The sequence below is a fragment of the Gorilla gorilla genome, chromosome 12 (genome assembly GCF_029281585.2).
Source record: "Gorilla gorilla gorilla isolate KB3781 chromosome 12, NHGRI_mGorGor1-v2.1_pri, whole genome shotgun sequence".
Classification (NCBI taxonomy): domain Eukaryota; kingdom Metazoa; phylum Chordata; class Mammalia; order Primates; family Hominidae; genus Gorilla; species Gorilla gorilla.
Window position 1 is genome coordinate 112,057,687 of NC_073236.2, and position 17,351 is coordinate 112,075,037.

The 17,351-nt window shown below is 38.7% G+C and overlaps 1 protein-coding gene across 7 annotated transcripts in view; it reads left to right on the top strand.

The window, feature by feature from the left end:
• The window catches only part of RBKS (ribokinase), a 110,553-nt gene that overhangs the window by 30,933 nt on the left and 62,269 nt on the right, over window positions 1–17,351 (top strand). For all 7 annotated transcript variants that reach the window (XM_004029034.5, XM_055377656.2, XM_055377658.2 and 4 more), the window contains exons 2-5: window positions 1,071–1,203; window positions 11,524–11,587; window positions 12,515–12,577; window positions 16,381–16,545. In XM_004029034.5, the coding sequence (XP_004029083.3) occupies window positions 1,071–1,203; window positions 11,524–11,587; window positions 12,515–12,577; window positions 16,381–16,545 (425 nt within the window). The remainder of the gene's footprint in view (window positions 1–1,070; window positions 1,204–11,523; window positions 11,588–12,514; window positions 12,578–16,380; window positions 16,546–17,351) is intronic.

Consider the following 17,351-nt stretch of genomic DNA (forward strand, 5'->3'; position numbering starts at 1 on the left):
GCTAGCCAGTGTTCGTGCCACCTGAGCCCATCTTCTTCACTTGCCTTAGAACTCCCCAGAATGCCTCTTTCATTTTAAAGTCAATCATTTCCTTCCATCCTTCAAATATTTTATTTCCTCACACCTTCCATCTTTAATAATATGAAATATAAAAATCTTACCCTGGATCAAACCTTTTATTCTTTTTGCCTCACTTAATACTATCATCATTAGGCAATAATAGCATTATGGTAAAAATTCTTACCTCTTAGAGAAGCTGATGAAGGTATTGACTCAAACAAGATTGGCTATGAAACGATAATTATTAAATTATTAAATCTGGATGATAGGTGAATGAGGGAAAGGGAAGCCAGTATGCTGTTTTCTCTACTTTTATAGGTTTGTAATCTTCCATAATAAAAATTTAAAAATAACTTAGCTCTTTAGGGTTCCTTTTTTAAAATAGACACCCTTTTTGAGTGAGCACGTGAAGTGATGTGGTATGCAGGATGAACTAAGACTAAAACCTGATCCTGCTCTCTGAACACCCCACTCTTACTCTACCCCTTAGTAAACAAAAAAGATTCTTTAGCACCTGGAATTGTAACTTCCCTCTTCTCCTTAGGTCCTGTACTTGATTATCAGAATCCTGGTCTGGTTTAACACTTCCTGCTTCTTGGTTTAACACTTCCTGCTTCTTGTTAAAGTGACCAGATAAACCCATATAGAAATATACATTAATTTCATCCCATTTATTAAATCCCACTGTGAATAAAGTTCTGTGCTGGCATTAGGAAAGAGAATATGAAGGAAAAGTATTCATGAATAACCCTGATGCAGTACAACACTAGCCACAGTAGTGGTCTCTAGGAGAGAGAGAGGAATTCTGTCAAGGAGACTCATTCTTGATAATGATGCAAACTACTAAATGTCATCCTAAAGGAAGAGATAATCTTCCTTGCTTCTGCTTATAGTTCTAATTGTTAAGCCTATTTAGAGCTCTACCATATAGCCTTCTCTCTCTTCTAAAGAACTTAAATTGATTACAGTTACCAATATGCCTTTTTTCTTCTCTTTTTAAATTACAATAGCCTTACTTCTCGTTTGCCAAAAACTGGAGAAACCATCCATGGACATAAGTTTTTTATTGGCTTTGGAGGGAAAGGTGCCAACCAGTGTGTCCAAGCTGCTCGGCTTGGAGCAATGACGTCCATGGTGTGTAAGGTAAGTATAAAGTATAGTGGAGAGGACTCTAGAGGTAAGAATCTGGTTTTAAGACTGGAGTTCATTGTTTTTAATTTTTTCAACCATTTTAGAGTGAACAGTTCAGTGGCATGTAATACATAGAGTGGCATTTAATACATTCAACCACCACTTCTGTCTTGTTCCAGAACTTTACCATCATTCCAAAATAAAATCCCTTACCCCTTAAGCAGTTCCTCCTCATTCCATCTTCCCTTTAAAGCCCCGGGAACCACCAGTCTTCATTCTATCTCTATGGATTTATCTATTCGGGACATTTCATATAAATGGAATATATATTATGTGACATTTTGTACCTGCCTTCTTTCACTTAGCATACTGTTTTTGAGGTACAACATTGTAGCATATATCAGTATTTCCTTCCTTTTTATGGTTGAATAATATTCCATTGTATGGATATACCACAATTTTTTTATTCATCAATGAATGGATTGATGGACACTTGGGCTGTTTCCACCTTTTGGCTGTTATGAATAGCAGTGCTACTAACATGCATATACATCTACTTGAGTACCTGCTTTCAATTCTTGTGGAAGTTTATTGTTTTTAAAGATCTAAATAACAGAGAGTAGTCTCCCTTGTCCTTTATATTAATTTCTACCTCATTGAATCCTCTGGGAAGTAGCAGTTCTCAAATAACTTAATGCTGCATTCCCTGAATGTAATGAGTTTGTAACTGGGGTGTGAGAAGTGAGGGAAATTAGCGTACTCCAATGGGTTTCTGTCATCCAGCTTCTAAACAACAGCATGAGTCACCTTGTTTTTAGCAGGTTTCACTGCAGCAACACAGCTTTTGGAAACTTCTTGTAATAACTGGTGATTTACTCATCTCTAAGTCATTTTCTTCTAATGCTGTATCTTAGATCTGAAAAGAATCTGGGCCTTAATGAGCTACATATAACTGATCTTTTGGCATAGTTTTGTTTTCATGTATGTAGAGATATGATATTGTAACATACAGTATTCCTATTTTTATCCATGCTACCAAAATAATTTGAAAATAAATGGGCTGCCAAAAGTTTTCATTTTTCATTTTTCATGAAATTTTAAGGTGCTAGCATTAGTATAACAGGAAAGGTAGATGATTGTGTTTCTTTGATTTTTAGGGAAAGCCAGCCTGGGTCTGCACATTATTAAAGGGCAAGAAAAATACAAGGAACTTAAAAGAATGAGCTTTCTCCTGTGAACTATGTAGATTTTACCAAAAATTCTCGAAATGTCATTTTTCATTGCAGTCAGCACTTTTCTCTCCACAGGAGTTTTAAATGATGTATAAACTATACAATTATCACTCTATCTGCTAGTAAACTGTAATTTTATTTCTAACCTATGATTAACATAATTTTCACATGGCTATTTGGTCAAAAACATCACGTGAAGCATAAGATTCAAAGCAAGAAACCCTCTTTTGCTAAGATTGAGCTCTTGATAGATTTAAAATATCAGTGTAATTAATCAGCAATTAACTATGTTCCAGGAATTATGGGTCTGTGAGAGGGGGCTGATTAAAAACTTAGGCCTGACCCATCTCATACCTGATTAGCTGTGGAGCGTTTGGAGAGTAATCAGATGGTGCTGACTTAATTAAGAGGACCTGGGAACTGGAAAGAGGATGATATAATTTCCTGTGTAGGAAAATTTGGACGTAGAATTGGCGTTGGAAGCTATGTACCCAAAATGGCTTCGCTGGGAAGAGGGGAGTTCCTAGAGCTGGAGACGTTAAAGGAGAGATTAGAGAACCCCTCTCTTGGATGTTTTATGGAAGCTATTTATGTAGCCATTAAAGTCAAGATTGGATGTCCCCTGGGATCTCTTACAACCCTAAGATTATGAAATTGATTTTATTTTAGGTCTGTTGAATTTGAGGCAAAGAAAGAAATGACAAAGAGAAATATTTGAGTTATGGAACTGAACTTGGGAAATAAATCCTAAAACCATATGAGTGGATAGGAGAGAAATAGAAGCAGGGGGCTGTATTTTGGGAAATGTTCCAGTTAGGAGGTTGATTAAAGCAAAGGTACCATTTGTGTGTGATGGTTTATGTTAGCATCTGTACAATTTTGAAAGTTCTATACATCTACCATGCCCCTGATTTAGTCATCTAATGTTTAGCACCACAGTGGATTTTAGCCTGTGTGTCTGCATAGCAGAGGATCAAAAAACATGACTGCAGCTAAAACCTATCCAGGGTAACTTTGGTTAGATAACCTGGAACCTTTAGACATGGAATTATTTAAAAGCTTAAGCAAATTGCATAATATTCTTAGACTTCTTAAAAAGAAAATCATATATTTTTGTAAAAGAAGTTATTATCTGTCCATTAATCATATTTTATCCATTGTGAAATACATTTTTATTAAGCAAATTAGCCAAACTTGCTTTATAGCAGTTTTTTAAAGATGACAAGTTCTAAGTAGAAACCAAAACCATGAAATTTATCAAGATAAAAATTAACAGATGGAGCAAAAGAAAAACAGGTAAAAATTTTCTATGGCTTTCTCAGCAAGATTTATTTACCTCTTGCTACCTGTAACAAACTAAAATTCAAACTCTTATGAAGTAAGATTGATGGCCCAAACAAACTTCTTATATTGAGCTAGGGAGAAATATTTGTTAAGATATTGTGACAAAGAATATTAAATGAGTTACCTCATTATTTATACAGTGATACATGTATTATTAAACACTTCAAGTACTTAAGAGTTAGTCAGTATTTAGCTGAGTCATGGACCAAAGCTACAGTCTAGTGATAACTGGAGATGGTATTTTCAGATTTAAAATCCTGGCAGATATTGTATAAAATGAAAGTCTTCCTCCCAGGGCAAAGAGCCTATTAGGACATCTTTCTTAAATCTTCACCTGAGTTAAGTGTTTCCTGCTCCATTCCACTGAAGCCAAATGTTAAGAAGAGGAAGTTATTCCTAAACATCAAAAGTTGGCAGTTCAGGAGAGGACCATGGTCAAGTAAGGAACTCAAGATGCACTGGCCCAGTATGAGCACAGAAACCATGAGCAGGTATAAACCCAAATGACCCAGGTCAGGAATCAGCAAACTGGAACCACCTTCAAGAAATTACCCTGTCTTGCTTCCTTCAAATGTGAGACTATAAAACTATCCTTCAAATATGAGACTATCCTTCAAATATGAGACTATCAAACTCTCTAATACAGGTAGCTATCTGTTTTCCCTTCAGAACCATCAAGCATGAAGTTTTGTGACAGAGGTGATACTGATGCAGGCTGCCCTGAGGGGCTTAGCCAAGGAGGGTTCTTGGCTTTGCCCAGGCAAGAATTTAAGAGTGAGCCAAGGATAAGAAAAAGCAACTTTGTGTGGTGGGGGGGCGGGGGGTAGTAAGAATGCTTAACTTGAGATCTACCTTCTTAAGAGCATTTTAAGCATACGATAAAGTATTATGAACTATAGGCACGATGTGGTACAGCAGATCTCTGGATATTATTTTATCTTGCCAAATGGGCAGGAGGAAACTTGGAGGTGATGGATGTTTATTACACTGATTGTGGTAATGGTTCCACAGATGTATGCATGTATTCAAACCCATCAAAATGTATACATTAAATATATGCAGGGTTTTTATTATAATTATATCTCAATAAAGCTGTTAAATATTAAAAAAAAAAAAAAGAAAAAGCAACTTTGATTGAACCAGTGCTGCAGGGCTAACTGATAGGCTATGTGTCCAGAGGGTAGTGTATGGGCTGTTAGCAACTATATTTACTGTACTTTAAATTATATGCTAATTAAGAGGCAGGTTATTCAGAACTTTTTGGAAAAAGGGTGGGGAATTTCCAGAACTATATAAGGTAACTTCTGGGCCATTGCCATGGCATTTGTAAACTATCTTGGGTCCAGTAGGAGTGTCTTGTGCTAATGAGCAGTGAGAGCAACTAGAGGTCGCTTTCCTTGTTTCAGCCAGCTTCTTCATTGCACCATGTTTTGACCAGATCCTGCTTCCACCAGCAGGGTCCAACCGGAAAATAAGACCTGCTGGCCTCCTAACTCGGTACATTAAGGTGGTGCTGTTCAAAGTCCAGTCCTCAGGCTGGTGCCAGGCTGCATGCAGATTGTCACCGGTCCAAACAGCACAGGAATTGAGAGTAAGCAGTTAGGATCATTTATAGCAATTTGACAGAATAACTTTATAGCCGTTGAATATAATAGTAATAATAAATTAGGCCTTGTAGTTTGTATGACTCTTTTTTGTTTTCATCTCCTTGTTAGTGTATTTTATAAAATTGTTAGTCCACAATGGATTGAAAACAAGAAAAGGAAAACAAGGCCAGTGCTTCTCCACAGATAGCTTGAAAAGCAGTGCATTAGAGTATCCATCACCTTAACCAAAAAGTACCTTCTGTGCTAGATTACTGTAGGAGAATCATCTGATCATGCATTGAGATTTTCATTTTCAGAGATCAAAAATTAGTCACCAGGTCTTTCCAGGTAATATATAATGAGGTGAAATCTGTCCTTTCCTGAACTCTGTTGAAAGACAGCTAGATATAATTAGTTGCCTATGTTGATTGGAATGCTTAGCCATATGTTCAAACAAATGATCCTATAACCAAGCAAATAATATACACCTTGTATAAGAAGAAATGGTAGAAATGAGAGAAAATAACTGTATTATCTCAAACCTATCACCACTCTCAGATAATCAGGCCTAATAATGGTGATTGCAACATTAACTTTGTATATTAAAGGTCTTTATTTTTTTCTGAGACAGGATCTCACTCTGTTGCCCAGGCTAGAGTGCAGTGGTGCAATCTGGGCTCACTGCAGCCTCAACCTCCCTGGGCTCAGGTGATCTTCCTGCCTCAGCCTCCCAAGTAGCTGTGACTACAGGCACATTCCACCATACCCAGCTAATTTTTGTATTTTTTGTAGACAAGGTTTCGCCATGTTGCCCAGGCTGGTCTCAAACGCCTGAGCTCAAGCAATCTGCCTGCCTTGGCCTCCCAAAGTGCTGGGATTACAGGTGTGCACCACCATGCCCGAAAGCCTTTTTTTTTTTTTTTTTTTTTTTTCAGAGACAGGTTGCCTGGGCTGTAGTACTATGGTGCTACAGCTCACTGCAGCCTCAAACTCCTGGGCTCAAGCAATCCTCCCACCTCAGCCTCCAGAGTAGCTGAGACTACAGGCATGCAGCACGACACCCAGCTAATTTTTTAATTTTTTGTAGAGATGGGGTCTTCCTGTGTTGCTGAGGCTGGTCTCGAACTCCTGTCCTCGAGCAGTCTTACCACCTCAGCCTCCCAAAATGCTAAGATTACAGCATAAGCCACCATGCCTAGCCTAAAGGCCATTATTAAGGTAAACACCCCTTTATCTAGGATTTAAACAACCAGCAAGCTTTAATAACTGAGATTTTATATATTCTTCTTATGTATTTTGTTATAAGGCCACAAATGACAAGTTAAAAGTTAATATGAAGGATTTATTCAAAAAAGCAACAGCTGGGTTTTGTATGACAACAAATGCAACTTAGTCTCCTCAACCAGCTGTTCACTATAACCCTCAGGCACTGAAAAGTGACAAAATGTCTTCAGTTGCAAGGATTAAATTATATTCATCTTAGTTTTAGTGTTAAACATATTTTCTGTATTCTAATGCTTTGAAATTCTGTTTTAATATATGTGATAACTTCTTGAGCAGAATATTCAATTTCATGTGGCCTTGGGTAGGATATTTTGATATCCTATGTTTTATTTACCCCAAATGTATGTTGAGGAGTAGAATTACTAGATGGTTTCTGCCATTTGAGGATTCCAAGCAGCCTAAACAACCATTCCTCAGTCATTTTGCAAAATAGAAGTTATGATGCTGACTGAAGTTGCCCTCCTTAGCTTCAGGTCATAGTTCTGGACTCTGGAAGCCCTCCCAAAGCTCTTCTTCAATGCAGAAGGATCCCTCCCAGTGATAAGAGTGAAGGAAGCACCTCAGCCACCTTAGCTGAAGAAATGCTCTTTTTCCTCATACACCCAGCCCTTTTGCTTTCCATGACCCTTGCTGCATTGTCAAATACAGAAGCCACTAGCCACATGTGGATGTTTAGATGTAAATGTAATCAAAGTTAAAAAATTGAATTCCTCTCACAGAGTCTGTATTTCGAGTGTCTGTATTGGGTAGAACAAATAGAAAACATTTTCTGTATTGGACAGCACAGATATAGAACATTTCATCATTGCAGAAAGTTCTGTTGGATGGCACTACTCTACAATATTCAGGGCGGAACTGAGCCTGGGATTTCCAAAGAGCATGTTGAGTTCTGAGAGTTCCCTTTTGGCTTATGTGCAGGTGCTTGTCCATAGTTGCTCTTGACCTGGCTTCCTTCACGTGGAACAAGTTAACACAGACAGGTTATCTCAGACTATACAGGTTTCCAAGAATCTTTCTACCCACAAGTATTTCACTGCTATAGTCAAAAGAGTGTGAGGATGCCTTCAAGGAGGCTGTTGGAAACAAAAACTTGTATGGAACCATTCTAGAATAGTTTGGGTGCTTGTAGTCATGTTCCTTCAAGAATGGAACATGACAGCCAGGTGTGGTGGCTCACGCCTGTAATCCCAGCACTTTGGGAGGCTGAGATGGGCAGATCACCTGAGGTCAGGAGTTCAAGACCACCCTGGCTAACATGGTGAAACCCCATTTCTACTAAAAGTACAAAAATTAGCCAGGTGTGATGGTGCGCACCTGTAATCCCAGCTACTCGGGAGGCTGAGGCAGGAGAATCGCCTGAACCCAAGAGGCAGAGGTTGCAGTGAGCGGAGATCGCACCATTGCACTCCAGCTTGGGCAACAAGAGCGAAACTCCGTCTCAAAAATAAAAAAATAAAAAATTTTTAAAAAAAAGAATGGAACATGACTACAAGATGGGTCCAAGGAAAATGAACAGAAGGACAACTAATATGATCAAATCCTAAAGAATCTCCAGTAAGCTTTTAAGAAGACTAGACTAACAAATATGAAATCGCCAACAATATAAGATGGTATTGAACTATGGGCTTGATTAGGAATGTCATAGGAGGTGTGGAGATGAGAGGATTAACAAGGGCCAGAGTAGGGAAGGTAGACCTTAAGCTGATACTTGAAAAACAGGTGAGGTTTGATTTAGTGGAGGAGAGAGGGCAAAGGACTTCTAAGTTCTCAGAAATGATGGTAAGGAAACAGACAGGTTTCTTTCTATTGATATATCCAGAAAGGAACAATTTTCTGTGGAAGAATAGAACACACCAGGAGTGACTGAAACCTGGATTGAGACATAGTCCATTGTCCTGCTCACCTGCAGGACAGAAAAATAGAAGTTCAGTTCAGAAGTATAGTTCAGAGGTAGCAAGACTAAAGGCCTACAGGAGCCAAGCAGGTAACAGAAATTGCAGTAGGCTAGGTGAAGCCAAGAGTCTATGAGCACTTTAAGGCACTCACCTCTCAGTTCCAAGTGGTTTGCCTTGCAGGAATGTGGACCCAGTGTTACCAGAACCTCTGAATTTTCAGAACCCCCTGGACATCTGTCTGTTTTTGTGAAGTCTTCTAATATTTAAGTATTGAGAACTGATAAAAATAGCAGGGCATTTACACCAAAACCTGCACACAGAGATTTATAGCAGCTTTATTCATAATTTCCCAAACTTGGAAGACATCCTTTAGTAGATAAATGGATAAACAAACTCTGGTACATCGAGACAATGGAATATCATTCAGCCCTAAAAAGAAATTAGCTATCAAGGCACAGAAAGACACAGAGGAACTTTAGTTGCATATTACTAAGTAAAAGAAGTCAATCTGAAAAGGCTGCATACTGTGTAATTACAACTGTATGATATTCTGGAAAAGGCAAAACTATGGAGACAAAAGATTAGTGGTTGCCAGAGGCTAGTGGGGAGAGAAGGATGAATATACAGAGCATAGAGGATTTTTAGGGTAGTGAAACTATTGTGTATAGTACTATAATGGTGGGTATATGACATTTTACATTTGTTAAACCCTATAGAATATCCAACACCAAGGGTGAACCCTAATGTAAACTATGGAGTTTGAGTGATAATGATATGTCACGTAGGTTTATCAGTTGTAACAAAGTACCACTTAGTTGCAGGATGTTAATAGTGGGGGATACTAGTTGCCGGAGGAGACAGAGAGTATATGGGAACTCTGTACTTTCTACTCTCTTAGGCTGAGAACCTAAAACTGTTTTTAAAATAAAGTCTAGTTTTTAAAAAACAGTAGTAGGGCAAACAAAACATATCTAGCAGTCAGATTCAACTTTCAGCCCACCAATTTACAACCTCTGCTGTAGATTCAACTGTAGAGTTCAAGCCAAGGTCCAGCCAAGGTAGCAGTCAGACAAATGGTTAGCATTAGAGAGGTATGGGAGAAGATAACAAGGGTGTGCTGACTAGCACAGTGATTGCAGCACCACGGAGGCCAGAAACGGACAGTAGGGAGATGTCGATAAGATGCCAGCATTGGTATCAAAGGCCTTGCAATCATAGTTTTCTGGTTTTGAGCCACAGACCTAAAGGCCTGGCCCCTGCAAGTGGCTGGCCAGGCAGAGAAGAGTGCCTGTTCTGAAAGAGCTAGAGGGCTAACCAGATGATTAGGATACACACTCATGCTGACAAAAACAGGGGAGATCCAGTTACCAAAGTGGACCACAAAGCAAGAATGTGGTCACAGGATCCAGGCACAAACATAGCTACTTAAATTATGGTTCAGTGGTTCAGGGTTACACTAGGCACTAGGCTAACTAGCTTTTTCTTTTGTTTTTTTTCTTTTTTTTTTTTTTTTTTTTTGAGACAGAGTCTTGCTCTGTCGCCCAGGCTGGAGTGCAGTGGCACAATCTCAGCTTACTGCAACCTCCGCCTCCTGGGTTTAAGCAGTTCTACCTCAGCCTCTCAAGTAACTGGGACTACAGGCGTGCGCCACCACACCCGGCTGATTTTTGTATTTTTAGTAGAGGTTGGGTTTTACCATGTTGACCAGGCTGGCCTCGAACTCCTGACCTCAGGTGATCCATCTGCCTTGACCTCCCAAAGTGTTGGGATTACAGGCATGAGCCACCGCACCCAGCCTGAAGCTAGTCAGGACTTCGTTAATAGCAGACAATAGACACCCAATTCAAAATAGCTTAAGCAAAAAAAAATAAAAATAAATAAAATTTTTAAAAAGAATGTATTGCCTCATGTAACTGAAAAGCCCAGTGGTAGAGCTGGCTTCAGATGACTTAGGGTTCCATTAGGCTATTAGGAGTCTGTGTCTGTTTGTGTCTGTCACCCTCCTGCTTTCTGTTATGTTTCTCTCTTTTCTTTCTAGCTGTCTCCACATGGTGAGCCCCAGTGGCTGCAGGCTTACATTCTCTTACAGCCAGCAATCTTACTGGGAAGAAAACTTTTCCCTGGTAGTTTCAGTAAAAGTCCCAGGACTGAGTCTTATTGGACTAGTTTAGGTCACATGCTCATTCATGAACCCATCACTGTGACCAGGATGGTGGAACACACTTTTTTTTTTTTTTTTTTTTTTGAGACAGAGTCTCACTCTGTCACCCAGGCTATAGTGCAGTGGTGTGACCTCGGCTCACTGCAACCTCCACCTCCGGGTTCAAGCAATTCTCCTGCTTCAGCCTCCCGAGTAGCTGGGACTATAAGGAACACGCTTTTTAATCAGGCCTGGGTCCCTTGGCCAACCTAATCTTGTTGTCTATAGAATGGGACAGAAATCGGTGTCCAAAGGAAAAACTGAAATACCTTTAACAGAATAGATGCTAGGATGCAAAAACACAATTCTGTTATACCAAGTTACCCAAGTTAGCTATGGCCTTTAAAATTTCCTTCTCTTTGCCTCCACGTGTCAGTGTCAAGGGAGAAGATAAAAAGATTCTGGAACATCAGGCAAGTCATGACAAAGATACCCATATTTACAGTGAAGTACAAACAGCTGAGATTCTTCATAAATATTGAGGATTGATGATGGTAGATAACTCTATCTCAGTGGGAATCATCACATGAACAGCTCAAAATGAGAATGACTTAATGAGTGACGTTCATTAAATACTTCACATTTTAAGTAGGATATAAGTGAAACATTATTATATAACAATTCTTTGGGCTGCAATCAAGTCTAGCATCTTATATTAAGAAGATTAATTAGTTAATGTTTATAAAGTACTGTGCAGATATGCCCTTTTAAAATGCTAAGTATTCTAAAAACTACATTGTAGCATTTTACTAACTCTAAAAGATCTAATATTCATTATTTCTTTGGTACAGGTTGGCAAAGATTCTTTTGGCAACGATTACATAGAAAACTTAAAACAGAATGATATTTCTACAGGTAAAATTCCCATCTTTTTTAAAGTTAGTGTTTATAGCTTTTTTCTGTGATTTTGTTATGAGAAAAATTGAATCTAGAGGAGAATTATTAGACCTTCCCCTGGTGGCCAGAGAATTTTTATGCACAGCTTTGTCCATTCTTGCTTAAATGTCCTTGGGTTGATTCTTCCATGTACATTCCTCCAGATGGTAATAAAATGATAGGAGGTTACAAACCTTCATCTCATGAACATGTGACAAATGACAAGGAGAAAAAGGTGCTGCATTCACAAAAGATGTTTTAAGAATGTTATAGCTGGCAACAATCATTAGAAGCCATAGAGGCTGAAACCATTATTTCACAGAAGAGAAAACCGAAGGTCAGAGATGTTCTGTGATTTCTGCAAGAGCACACAGTTGGTTGGAGCTAGAGCCAGGACTAGAATGAAGATCTTCTGATTCCAGTTCAGGGCTCTTTGCTGCTACCAAAGGCTGCCTGGTCAACATTTCTGTTTATATGCCAGACCTTGGTTCTTGGTGAAATAACAAGCTTATGAGAACGAAAATAATCAAACAAGTTCATTTTATAGATTTGACCTTTACTTTTTATCTCAACTCTGACATTCCTTTCAATGAAGAACATAAGTGTGTTGGTCTAGAAAAATGCATATGTATACAATTATGAATAATTGGGGGGAATCGAAAGTAGGAGCAGTTTGGTGGGTTGTTACTAATGCAGAGAAAAGGTGCAACTACATGTAAAGCTGTCTATTTTTCTTGTTGTTTAGATGATGGGTATAAATTAGGACTAATTACTTATTTTTTTATCATTCCAGATGGTTAAAGGTTAAAAAGGTTTTCCAAGGATTAGTGTTGTATTGAAATTGTTAAAATAAATTATCCATGCCAGTCTGTATACATGTGATTGTAATTTTCTTTTTTCTTTCAGAATTTACATATCAGACTAAAGATGCTGCTACAGGAACTGCTTCTATAATTGTCAATAATGAAGGTAAGTGTTTTGCATATTGGAGTGTCATTTCATAAGACAGTGTATTTCCAGAGTTAGATCAGAAGCATCAATTTTTACCATAACCCTGTGGACCTCTTACTATACCCACCACTCCAAGGCCTAAAACATAGTTTTTCCAATCCAAATATAAATGTGTTTCCCTTTATTTATACTTCTCACATGGATCGTTCAGATCAATTTTTGGACAGTTTTCAAAATTGTCTATCCAATATATATGAAGTTGCCTCAAAATAATATGTATATGCTGTAATGTCCCCATTACCCTTCATGTGAACTTATAATTGACATTTGTCTCTAAAAGCAGTCAAGCATTCATCTGTCATTTCAGTTACACTAGGTAAGTAAATGTAAATAGGTGCAAAGAAAAGTTTGATGAATCATATTTATAGAATATGTTCTGAGCAAATGGCAGCAACTAATTACATCCAACTTATCGTTAGTGTTCAATTTTGTCTTTCAACAGCAATCAAATCTCAAAAGTCTATATATACAACTAAGTCTGCCACAAGGCTTTGCCATCATAGCTGATACATTTATCTTTTAAAATAGTAATTGGGCCTGGCACAGTGGCTCACACCTGTAATGCCAATGCTTTCAGAGGCTAAAGTGGGAGGATCACTTGAGGCCAGGAATTCAAGGCTGCAGTGAGCCACAGTCCCACCACTGCACTTCAGCCTGCATGACAGAGTGAGACTCTGACTCTAAATAAATAAATGAATGAGTGAATGAATGAATGAATTAAAACAGAGGCTGAGCATAGTGGCTCATGCCTATAATCTCAGCATTTTGGGAGGCCAAGGCAGGTGGATCATTTGAGGTCAGGAGTTCAAGACCAGCCTGACCAACATAGTAAAACCCCATCTCTACTGAAAATGCAAAAACAATTAGCCAGGCCTGGTGGCACATGCCTGTAATCTCAGCTACTCAGGAGGCTGAGGCAGGAGAATCGCTTGAACTCACAAGGCGGAGGTTGCAGTGAGCCAAGATTGGGTGACTACACTCCAGCCTGGGCGATGGAGCAAGACTCTGTCTCAAAAAAAAAAAAAAAAATGGTAACAACCTTCAAGTCAAGTTTTCATAATTTCTGCCAACTGTTTTAATTATAAAAACGCCTACATAAGTTTTTTTAAATCAGAATCAATATTCAGAAGGACCAAGCATTTCCTGGGGCACCTAGGACAGAACCTCATGTGTTGTGGACAGCGTGCTTGTGTTAAATGAGGGTTTGTCACAATGTGTCTTTTATTTATAATGCAGCTTTGCAGCATCATTTCTCACAGAAAATATGGTATTTTTAACTCGACTTTAGTGATTCCAAGTTGCAATAATAATGATATATTTCACCTAAAGGTGGTAGATAAAAGTTTGCATTCTAACTATAGAAAGCCTGTGTTCATTTAAGCTACATTTTAAGTAATTATTCCTGCCAACAGCAGCTCATTCCTTGTCTTAAACCTCTTTTGTTGTTGTTGTTGTTGTTGTTGTTCTAGGACTATCCTCAAGTTCTCTTATCTATGAACAAAATCTGCATTTTCCATGCAAAGATATAATGTCATAGTGTGTGTCAAGTGCCTATTTGGTAGACCTTGCCTGGTTTACAGTGTACGGTAATGCCCTCAAGAGTATAGGTGGTAATAGAAGAATTAGGACAAATACACAGAGATGGGACAATCAGCTCCTTTCAATGAAGGAGTGAGTTTGCAAGATAAAGTAATGAGTTTAGTTTTGACTAGTTAAATTTGAGGCATGAATAAGCTAGCCATATGGCATTATCCATCAGACAGCTATAGTCTTGGGCTTGCTGCTTAGCAGCTAAGGCCAGGCCAAAAATTTGGATCTGGGAGACAGCAACATGGAAGCAGCAGCTGACTCCAACAGAGAAAATGAGGTCACTGAAGAAAAGGAAGGAGAGATGCTGTCTTTCAGCAAGTGGGAACTTTGAATTTTTCCAGGACTGAGGTTAGGTTTATGCTGAACCATCCCCACTTTATTAAGTCTTCCTCGTGGCCAACAAACACATCTGTGGTAAGATGATAGGATAGAATTTGTTCTGTGTTGAGAGGTGATTTTAGGTCATGTCTGTACAAGATCAGCACGAGCAGCCTGGAGCACAGAAAATGCCTGCTACAACTCATTCCTCCAGATCAGTGTTGTCCAATAAAAATAAAATGCAAGCCTCATGTGGAATTTTAAATTGTCTAGTAGCCACATTTTAAAAAGTAAAAAGGAACAGGTAAATTTAACTTAGGCCATATATTTAACCCAATATGTCCAAAATATTATCATTACAGTGTGTAATCAAAAATTTATCTTGGATGGGTGCGGTAGCCCACGCCTGTAATCCCCGCACTTTGGGAGGCCAAGGCGGGTGGATCACATGAGGTCAGGAGTTCGAGACTAGCCTGGCCAACATAGTGAAACCCCGTCTCTACTAAACATGCAAAAAAAAATTAGCCAGGCATGGCGGCACACCCCTGCAATACCAGCTACTTGGGAGGCTTAGGTGGGACAGTTGATTGAACCTGGGAGGTGGAGGCTGCAGTGAGCCAAGATCGCACGACTGCACTCCAGCCTGGGCGACAGAGTGAGACCCCAAAATTTATCTTAATTTTTTTTTAATTTTTAAAATGGTAAGAATAAATGGATATTTTACCTTATTTCCTTTGTACTATCTTTGAAATCCGCTTGTATTTTACTTGAAGCACACCTCAGTGGACTAGCCACATTTCTTTTTTTTTTTTTTTTTTTTTCTGAGACAGAGTCTCACTCACTCTTGCCCAGGCTGGAATGCAGTGACACAATCTCAGGTCACTGCTACCTCCGCCTCCCAGGTTTAAGCGATTCTCACGCCTCAGGCTCCTGAGTAGCTGGGACTGCAGGCACATACCACCACGCCCAGCTAATTTTTGTAATTTTAGTAGAGATGGGTTTTCACCATTTGACCAGGCTGGTCTTGAACTCCTGACCTCAAGTGATCTGCCCACCTCGGCCTCCCAAAGTGCTAGAAATTATAGGTATGAGCCACTCTGCCCAGCCAGGACTAGCCACATTTCAAATGTTCAGTGGCCATGTGTGGCTCGTGCTCATGACTACCATGTTGGACAGCACAGCTCTTAAGGGTTCACCTTACAGATGAAATGCACCACCACCCCTGCCTCATTCAGGTGGGATTATAGACAGCAGGTCCAAGTAATAAGAATATATCAGATTCCTTAGTTCTGTTTCTGTTTGATCCATTATAGTATAAGCCAGGTATCCCTCTCTCCTCTATATCTGATACAATTTTCTATCTGTTAGATATTTAAAATGTGTTTTGATTGACAGAATCACTTTTTAGAATACTATAGGGTACACACATGAACTGCTTGCATACTACAGTGTCATACAAGTTTATTCCTATTTATATTCATCTCTATGGCATCTGTCATTTAGGATTCAGAACCTTTACCGCATACATATACTAGCTATTTTCTATAAAAGAAATGTTTAAAGTATGTTATATGTCATTTCTCAACTAATATTCTTTATATATAAGAATATTGGGAAAATCTTTTTAAGATTTTGCTTAAGGTGATCAGAATAATGTGCATCTTACAGAGATATTATAAAAGATACATTTGGAACTCAAAATTCAAGCTGAATAACCTAGAAATGCTAAAATTAATACTTAACAACACATTTTGTGTAATGACTTTACAAGGGCGATTGTATTCATAACACTGCAGAATATCATTTGCTTGGCTTTGTTTAGTTTTAATATAATAGGTGGAATTTCTTTATAGGCCAGAATATCATTGTCATAGTGGCTGGAGCAAATTTACTTTTGAATACGGAGGATCTGAGGGCAGCAGCCAATGTCATTAACAGAGCTAAAGTCATGGTCTGCCAGCTCGAAATAACTCCAGCAACTTCTTTGGAAGCCCTAACAATGGCCCGCAGGAGTGGAGGTAATTATACATATTTGTCATTCTTTCTATAAAAGCTTTTATCGCCATCTTAATTAAAGTTAACCTTTTAAGTTAAGCAAAGCAATACTCTTTCTGTCGTAAAATATTCTTTCTTCCATCTGTGAGATTCACAATCTTGTGGTTCTTGATAATGTTAGAAAACCTTGCAAACAGGGTAAAAAAAACACATGAGTAGCATTTCCGAGATCCCGCAATATAAATCTTCAATGTAGTTGGCAGAAATGGTACAAGTAGAATTAGAATTCCTGTAATTCCAGCTACTCAGGAGGCTGAGGCAGGAGAATTGCTTGAACCCGAGAGGTGGAGGTTGCAGTGAGCCGAGATCGCTCTGCTGCACTGTAGCCTGGGTGACAAGAGTGAGACTCCGTCTCGAAAAAAAAAAGAATCCCTGAATCAGCCCCTTGTCCAAGGTACACTCTAGGTGGTGAAATGTTTTCTACTCTGAGAAGCAGAGGTTAAGCTGCATGTCATACATACAAATACATACATACATACAAAAGTAACTGGGGCAGCCCAGTTACTTTTTGACAAACATCTCTAGGAATTGAAGATTAGGTTTTATCTCCTTTTTGTAAAACTTTATCATCTTTCAATAAACAACAAAAGATTATTTATATGTAATATTTTCTATGTTATCAATGTCCATTGACATTGCCTCTTTTGTTTTTGATTTTGGAAATTTTCAAACCTACAAAAGCAGCAGAATTGTACAGTGAAATCCATCACCCAGCTTCCAGTTATCAACCTGTAGCTAATCTTGATTCATCTTTTCTCCCACTCACTCC